Below are 10016 nucleotides of genomic sequence, written 5' to 3'. Positions count from 1 at the left end.
GTTTAGAAGTAGATACAATTTAGCTACTAAAGCATGTTCTGAGGCATGTAGTTTAAATGAACTTAAACTAAAATCATTGGATAAACAACCACTATGCCTGTAGATTCAGAAGATAGTGCCCCCTCCCACACACCCCACCACAGCTTTTCTGTTGAACCTAAATTTAGAATATAATATCCCGTAGTCCCATTAGACTAAAACCAATATTAGTCTATAGTGAAATCTAACAGTCTCTGACTAACGGACTAATGTTAGTTTTAAACTCTGAAAACGTCTACATAGACCGATTTCCAGTATCCTGGATCTAAGTTTGGCAGTTATCTAAAACAATTTTAGTTTAAAATAACACCATTCTATTGTTTGATATTTTATTTTAAATTAAGATTATTTTAATTTTTGAAATGCAAGGCGTACTTTGTTCTGCAAGTTATGACGTAGGTACACGACACTAGCATGGCCGTTTGTCAGCTGTTACCATTAAAATTTAAGTTTACCTTTATTTGTTTGACGGTTAAACACTGTCAGTCATATTAATTATGATCGATATGCTTGCTTTTTACGTTCTGACATTATGATTATTGTAAATCTCCGATCCCAGCAGTAAGAAATTGGAGATTTTGCCAGATAACCCGATAGCGTTGTTTTCAGATATTGTTTTCAGATATTGTGAAACTGGTCTATCAAGACACTTCGCCAATGATTACGTTGGTAAATTTTATAAAGAAACAAAATTCGCTCCGTTATTGACAGTCCCATAATATATTTAGGTACAATGTGCATATGTTCTATATCTTTCAACACACAGATAAATAATTCTTGCACGCTTGTCCGCTGTGTTGGAGTTACTTCTCTTGTGTATCGATATATGTTTGGAGCGGCCACGCGGAAAATAAGAAAGCACAAAACATTAAATGTGCTCAAATGCTTCTAAAAGTAAACGTTACAAATTTACAGCTGAACACAATAATATTATAACCTTGTACTGTTATGTTATTAATTTCTGGCATGCACATATGATCAGAATTTAAAGCAACGGACTTGACACGTCAAGAGTCTATTTAACTGGTTGACGAGGCTGTGCAAATTGCCGATACTGTCTTTAGCATGGCTCCAAGGAGAGCTGCAATCTACATCATAAAATCGTGGCTACTAGACTAAAAGAAGAAACACCTTCTTGTAAAAGTACTCTTTCAAGAAATTAGGTGATATGTAGTTGTTTATAGATCCAATGATTCTGAATTTAAATCACTGTTATTCTTGACTGCATTTTTCCGTTGTCACCTTTTAAGACCTGACAAAATTAACACGAACTCACCCATTACAGGAACTCAGTTTGGAAATGCATGGTAAACAATTTTACTAGCTGTATGTTTTCTTTATAGTCTATTAATCTCTACAGTATTTAGGTTGCATTTTTCTGCCAAATGATAACTTAAAATAGAACCAATTATAAGTTTTGAGAGGTATAACGAAGAGAAACAGTAATGTGAAGAACGCTGATGGATTCAACGAAGCTGCGATAATGTACATCTAGTGTCTTACAATACAAAGACGAAGAAAAAGAATAATATCGCACGATGATGATGATGATGATGCAAAGATATAAATATAAACAAAATATGTGCAACGCGTAATTTATCTTCCTGACACATTGGTTGCTGAAATTTATGGGTTTGTAAAATTTATCGCCAGTTTTTCAGAAAATAATAAAACTGTTAAAAAGGGCCGTTTTTATTTTGTAAAATCAATTGTCTCTAAATAGGAAACCGGGGACACACGCCCATAACTACCCGTGCCACCGTTATTACCATGCGCGCTACAATTCACTGGATCTCAAAAGTGACAGTTTTTATTACCAGTTCTCTTTTAGAGTCATTGGCTTGTGAGAAAAACCATGACGTTAGACCTGACATTGGAATTCTACGTAATTTTGGTCTCTTGCACCATGCAATTTGTTTGTGATGTTTTAAATACAAACATTTCCAGTTCCTTCAAATACATAATTACGTGGGGCAAATATGTAAATAATGATAAGTTGTTCGAAAATGAACCAGTTGAAAAATTAGGTCATTTATTTGTTATGGTTCAGGACGTATTGGCGCTGCGTTAAAATGGACATGAAATTAGTAATATTAATAATTCCTGAACAGATGCCATTTCATCTTTATAAGTATATGCGTAAAATACCCCATGAAACTAAATCATTGTTGAAACATATCAAAACTTTACGCTTTGGGAATCACGACACAGACTCGGATGGATGGTTTATAACGAGTGATATAAAGTCATGAAATGAAAGGCTTAAACTGGGGATCAATCAATGTGGAATTATTGCTATTGTGTACAGATAACATTAGAGTTACAACCAGCAATACAAAAGCCAAACACACCCACAAGCATTGGGCTTTGTTATATTTTAAATTGTACAGGCTTTTTTCTGACGACACCACTCACCTATCCACACGCATATTTTAAACATGGAGCTAAATCAACCAGTCCGTACCGGTACTGCCGCCACTTTCAACTAGCACCGTTCGGCAGCAATACATTCTAATCATCCTTTTGCTTCCAGGTCCTCAAGGGTTCACCATCCTCTTCAATAAGGGAATACAGCACGATTCTATTCCCAAAGCACTTCCTAAGTAAATATTAGTGAGTTAAAATATCGCTGCAGAGTGTCCATAACACCGTAGTTGCCCCTGCATCACTGTAATCTGATTGGCTGTGTGCGAACTGCGAATACTGATTGCTAATTTGCATGTATTCATGCAGTGCTAGACAAGGATGTAATGGTATTTTAACATACTTTTAAAAGAAGTTTAAATATTTTGTCTTTATTAGGTGTACAAGTTAATAATAAGGATTGACCAGCTCAATATTTACAGTCACTAAAGTATGAATTGGTAAAACATTGCGTAAACTTAAAACGTAAATAAACAAATGGTCAGTGCTTAATTTGTTTCTTGTATACGACGAAAACCCCGAAGATGGTCCGATTGCAGTGTAATTGACCTTTATGACTGGGTAGGATTCAATGTATTTAGCATTAGATACGACTTATTTTCTTCTCAAAGTTTTGTGTAATGTCGTTGCTTCCATATGCATCAAATATTGTAGAGATATTACAAATTATTTTACGTCTTTAAAAATACATTGCCTGCGTGCTTGATTTACACCTACAGCAAAATTCTTTATGCAGAATTTGAATGCAAGTATAATGCAGGTAGAAAAAGGTACTAAAATATATGAGAAATATTTTTTAAAAATTTTTCTCAAGTACTGTGACCCAATATTACATTTTACTTTTAAAATGAATCATGTTGGTTCAATCGGATTCTAACTTTCCTGAGGCTGATTCCTTACATGCAGCTGTTTCTTGCAGATCAATATGTTAGTCCGAAAGGCATGCTATTCTTAGTCTCTTTTAACCAAAACTCAATCTGCTGGATCTTCGCCGAATAAGGGAAATTTGTAAAAGTGATTTGATAAACTGAAGAGACGATTTGACAAAATACGTCATTGTTTCGATTGATGATAATATGACAAATAAACACAGACGTCAGTGTGGTGATAGATGATATCATGACAAATAAACAGAGACGTCAGTGTGGTGATAGATGATATCATGACAAATAAACAGAGACGTCAGTGTGGTGATAGATGATATCATGACACATAAACACAGACGATTGCGGTACTCCTCGTGCTTATACATTTATTCACAAAGTGATGGTAAAATATATCCTTTTGATCTTACAGTATGATTCTACCTGAAAGTTTGAAGAAATTATGTATAGCAGAGGTTCATGATATAGAGATATGGCAACATTTGATTCAAGCGTCTTATATCGATAGCAGCGATCAATGAAGCATTTATGAATACACTTGTATGGAAAATTCCTCACAAAACTACGCTAGAGTCTGGTCCAATGAGATTTTTCTCGCCTCAGATGATTTTACTTTTTCATTCTTATTTACTTTCCCGCAAAATAACTTGCTGAAATAATGTGACGTTTAAGCTAGGTAAGGAAAGAATTGATTACTTTTGTTGTCAAGTGAATATACCTATGTAATTGCTTACTGTCTTGACAGAAACTATGATCTCCGAAACCTTTCGGTGTTTTGATTCCATTTTATAGCAAAAGCTAGTGTCTATTTTGGTACATAGTCGGAAAGATGGATAGATAGATGGGCGAACAACTGAATGCTAAACTGTGTTTGTCGATAGAGAAATAGATAAAGAAATATAGATCGATCGATTGATTGATTGATTAATGAACATATTGTAATGATATATATGTTTGGAAGTAAATGCAAATATAACCGAGTATGTTTGCACATGAACAAAACTGTTATCTGTAAACAACAATGCATATGAACAAATTGTTTGATGTCTTTATTGAGAAGATTACAATACAGGATGAGCGGATATAAATAATTACCATATATATATATATATATATATATATATTAAAAATAACATGGCATTTAAAGTGTTGGTATAAAGCAAATTGATATACCGATACTATTGGTATGTCAAATTGTGATCCGCCCATGGCGCATTAATACGAACATTCTTTCAAATGCAGGCCTATAGATCAACAACGAATATCTACTTATTCATTAATCATAAATGACATATGAAAATAACGGTAAAAGGTATCAATAGTCCCTGTTTTCTAAATAAAATTAAAATGGTACACAATTGCATCGGATTCCTTTCTTTTTTTCCCCATTCCTCTCTCCGCTTTCGTGCGTAAGGGACAAAATAAGCAAAAATCTGGAGTGAGAGAGAAAAACATATTGCGCTGGACGAAAACATTATAACTGAATTTATATCAAGTAACCTACAGTCATCTGGTTTGTCGTAACGGTATGTTTACGCTTTCCTTGGGAGCTATCGACAGTGTTCATAATATCAATGATACAGTCGACACTAAGCCTTTATATTAAATTTGTCGGTTAAGAGGCACACAGACTGTAGCGTATTTAACGCTTTATTGTTGTTTCTTAAACCTATTATAATGTTCTAAAAATCTATTATTAATTGGTAAACATAAAAATGTCCAAATGGTCGCCACCCCACCCCCATCTGAATTATCGTAACTAGATACGGGCGAAAACCTATGACAATAGGAGCGTTGGGAATTTTCGCTCGTGTCAAACTACGATGTCTCTAGACATCTGAATGATGGTAAAGTTTAGTGAAACCGTCCAAGGGTGGAGAGAGAGAGAGAGAGAGAGAGAGAAAGAGAGAGAGAAAGAGATTGTATAGTCTTTAAAAATGGTAATTAAAGCAGTGTAAGGGCTTAGATGAACTGTCAGTATATTAAAATATTTTAATTACCTCTTGTTGGCTCGTCATTTGGCTTGGTTTCTATTCTACGTTAATTTTCATACGCCTGTACGTGAATGCCTGACAGTTCAGGTTCACTGTACAAGAGGCTAACCGTGTTTGCAGTGCACAAAATGTTTCATAAAAACCATATTTCATCTTTAAATCATTAGTGTCTTATAATGATTTAATACATGTGAATGAAAAAAGAAACTCAAAAAGAAAACAACCAACTTATCAATTTGCTATATGTGATTGTGAACAACAAGAAAAATTGTTGAACTACATTTTGTAGCGGACACAAGCCTCTTTTCCTTTTAATAAAATATTTATACATCTCGTGGTATATCAGTGATACAGCGTACATACTATATATATATATATATATATATATATATATATATATATATATATATATATATATATATATATATATATATATTGTCATACATTGCCTAATTCTGACAGTAAAATCCTAATGAATCGACATTTTATCTTTATGAGGATCAATTAGTTTCTGTAAGACAACTTAACATCTTTTGACATAGCCGATAAGAGCAAAATGCTGTTGTACTTACATATTCATTGCTACACATAGTGCCTATATATATATATATATATATATATATATATATATATATATATATATATATATCCAAGTCGAATGATCACAAATTAGGAAATCAGTACCCTAACTTTAAGATCGCAACACCTATAGTAATATGGATAATTTGTTTGCATGTACCGTGCATTTATGTTCTTTAGTATGCACCAAATTGAGTGTGTTTGGGAACAGAATGACATTGCTGTCGTTAGGCAGGCTCGTACACTGGGAAACATTTCTATTTATTTCAAGGGAAAATTGTTAGCGGGATTTACATTTCATGCATTGCTCAGCCATGAACAAAACAAACAGGTCTAAAACAAAAAGAAAAATGTAAATTAGTATCATTCAAATACTAAACATTTTCTTGTTAAATACTTATGATCATAATATTGTTGGAAGGATTAAAGAGTCCGTCAACGATAGTGTTTTTGAAAACAACCACATATCATTTTTATAACACATCGATATTCAATAACTGGTTTTAGCGTTTCTCGTAATTGACTTGTTGCGTTTTTTTTTAAATTCTCCATATATATATATATATATATATATATATATATATATATATATATATATATATATATATATATGCAGGAAACAAAAATACTTGACAAAAACAAATAAGAAACCTGCTGATTACATATATGGCCATGCAATCTGCGGTGTGCATTCACCTACATAGCTTATGATTGTAAATACCTAATTTTCTTTCTAAACCGGCTATGCTACGTTTACGTAAACCTGCGAAATTGACGAGACGTAGCACTCTACAGAATTTCCTGTTAGTTCATTCGAGCACATACCTTCTAATTTGTATCAAATTAAAAGCACAGAGGAAGAGAAATATCTTTAAATTAGACTGACATCGTACATGGGAAACACGGTGAATCCTTTTCATGCAATAATTCACTCGAATATTCTCTTGGTAATTTTCTATAGAACCAATTACATTCTTGTGCTTATTACAAGAGGAGCACCTCCTTCCGACATTCCAAATATTTGCATCTATGCTGTGTGACTGAAATGCAAAGCAAACTGGGAATTAGAGAGGTCAGATTCGGTGCACCTGAGAATTTCGACTCGCAGACTTCACTGAAAACATCTAAATAGTTCCAGTCAGAATGCTCGATTTGGAAATACGAACTGATAATCCATATCAATCATCAGATCAATTATGCAAAATGAAATGGGTCTGTAACAAAATATTGAAACAACTCCTTCCTTTGTCCATATACATCTTGACAGTAGTGCGCTTGGCTTTACGCCCCATCAATAGCTTTCTCCAAATAGAACTTCACAGTACTGTTCTGTCTTTACGCTCCCTCAATAGCTTTTTCCAAATAGAACTTCACAGTAGTGTTCTGTCTTTACGCTCCATCAATAGCTTTCTCCAAATAGAACTTCACAGTAGTGTGCTGTTCTTACGCCCAAACAACTGCTCATTGATTCATATTATTTTGTGTTCTGCTTCTTAGCAAGGAGCTAAGTCACTTTCGCATATGTATATCCTGTTTAACCCCCGATATCATATTGTACAGGCAGTGTCCAGGAAACGATTACATCAAAGCAATTACATGATTTTAACAATCAGAATAACGTTCAGAATTATATTTCTCATGTCATACGTTCGGTAAGGCTTGATTGAAACAATTATCTCGAATATTTGTCTTGCTTTAGTACACTCTTCTATTTCAAGAATATTAAAAATGGACGCATTTCAAATTGCATCATAATGTCTTTGTTTAAATGTTTCCTTTTCACAATGAACTCTATCATCTGCCTGTCATTATGAACCATATCACTTCAAAAAGATATATATATATATATATATATATATATATATATATATATATATATACAACAAGAGGGTTAAGGATATATAATGCAAGCCATGAGTTCACCCGGAAAATGTGCCGAGATGATCTTTGAAAGAGCATTTCTGACTTTGATGCAGCAATGTTTTGATACTGGCTTGAAATCCTATTTTGAAGTTGATTAAATTTTTCATTTAGATTTTCCTTACTGGAGCAAAACCTCAAACAGAAATTTGCATTATTATCCTTTTGTGAAATTATATTGTTTTAAAAATTGGCAATGATACGTAACAGAATCAAAGAGCACTGCCTTCTCTTCTTACAACTTGTCACAAATACATATTACTTTCCTCTCATAAATTCGATAGCAAGTGAAATACTGAATAAAGTTTCTTTTTCACCTCATCTTGCACAATTCCTAGGTGAATCTCCTGTGCAAAAGGGATTGTCGATAAAGGTGTGGTCTACTTACAATCAAATAAACATAACATAATTATATTACGTTTGATATTCATATCTCTCACTTATCTGCGCAAAGACAAAATTCGAGAAATACAATGACACTTTTGGCGTGGCATTGCATGTAAATATTATATAAATGCTAGCATAACATATGGGAAGCATATACAGTATTTTGCTGGAGGAAAGTATTTAGCTCATGGTACAAAAGGGGTTCTAAGGGATGAACGTATTAGCCTCGATACCAGGTATAATATTCATTTTTATGAGAAAAGTAACTCTCTTCTATTTTAAAATATTAGTTTGACGATTTGGTGCAAACTCAATTTCGAGTCAGATATTTTGATTGTGAGTGTGCAATACAATGTGTGCCTACTACACTGCTTGAAAATTAACATTTTAATGCTTTTGTTGATCCATTGTGGCAACACTGATACAGAGTTATTGATTGCTGTAATACTGATAGCATTATCTTTCAGTAATAAGATTTTGTTGCAATGTTATCAATATTTTAAAATCAATTTACGCAACTATATATCACAAAAAAATAAAAGAAGACAGAACATATCTTAGTTAATGTAAACCATAGACCAACAAAAAAGATTAAAATCCACTTTAGATGCCGATGAATCCTTTTGCAATCGTTACCAACTGGATTTCACAACCTAGCTGAAAAGCGGTATTATTTCGTCATAACATGTGTGAATGTGAAGGAGGGAAGGAATAACATGGATAAAAGCAGAAAAAGAGATATGACTACTGCTCCATTTCTATTCCACGGGACATATCAATCTTTTGCTTCATTCTGTCCTGAAAGAAAAAAATAAACACAAAAATGTCCGTCGTAAAGGTTTTATAGCTCTCCTACAGATCTCTTGCACAGACTAATAATAGACAAATTCCAGAATTCAAGTGAAAATATTCAGTACGGTAACAGTCTATTGCTTTTTCTTCCTAAAGCTAATTGATCACAAATGTACCAAGAAACCATCGAATGAATCATACTTATTGCTCTCTTCTCAGAACAGTGTTCCATAATTTATTTTATAAGGTGTCTTCTGTGTGAACTATAGTAATATTAACAAAATATATCCTCAATCTTCTTAGCTCAAGCTTACTTATCTAGGGTCGATTATGAACTCATCTCACCTTTAATTGTTTACCAGGAGCCCTATGTCAGTATTTTAATCATAAAATATGTGTAAATGCGAAGTAGGGAAGGAATCGAAATGATAAAAGCAAGAAACAGTGGAAAAAAACTGTTTATAGTAGCAATCATACAGGCTAGAATAAATGCATGGGGAAGAACAATACATTGATAGCAATATCAGAGATTAGATCTAGAGCTAACACGGAAGTAGACAACGATTATTTATTTCTTAGTCACTGATTATAGAGATGATTCAGTAACTTTGTTTGAAAGACGTTGTAGACGAAAGTCTTGTCACAGTTGATAAAATCATAGTTTGAAGAAGCATACAATCTATTTTCAAAGAGTTAGCAGTGACAGTTTGTTCTACAATCGACATGACACAGAATTAAGTTAGAACAGACGTTTCATTTTGAAACGAATAGATTTAAAACAAAAACAAATTGGACACAGATATGAAATGAGTCATAATTTATAATAACTAATGTACTTAACACAAACATCAAGATCATGCAATAAGCCTGGTTCTAGAACTGTTGTATGCTTTATACCTTTAGAGTATTTGTTTGTCTTTCTGAATTTGACAGTGGGCTATCATTCTGTGTTTGGAATGCTAAAACATTTAAACACAAACTGGGTCCCTCTAATATA

The 10016-nt window shown here is 33.2% G+C and overlaps 1 protein-coding gene across 3 annotated transcripts in view; it reads right to left on the bottom strand.

Annotated features, from left to right (window-relative positions):
* Window positions 1-4741: 4741 nt before the first annotated feature.
* LOC149797147 (death-associated inhibitor of apoptosis 1-like) overlaps window positions 4742-10016 on the bottom strand; it is an 82449-nt gene continuing 77174 nt past the window's right edge. For all 3 annotated transcript variants that reach the window (XR_016421777.1, XM_089961823.1, XM_089961822.1), the window contains one exon: window positions 4742-9025. Coding sequence is in view for 2 of the 3 variants with exons in the window: in XM_089961823.1 (XP_089817949.1) it covers window positions 9003-9025 (23 nt within the window). In the remaining variant the exon portion in view is untranslated. The remainder of the gene's footprint in view (window positions 9026-10016) is intronic.

This window comes from Sinohyriopsis cumingii, chromosome 6, assembly GCF_028554795.1.
Source record: "Sinohyriopsis cumingii isolate HCF-2022 chromosome 6, ASM2855479v2, whole genome shotgun sequence".
NCBI classification, from domain to species: domain Eukaryota; kingdom Metazoa; phylum Mollusca; class Bivalvia; order Unionida; family Unionidae; genus Sinohyriopsis; species Sinohyriopsis cumingii.
This window is presented reverse-complemented; position numbering and strand designations above follow the sequence as displayed.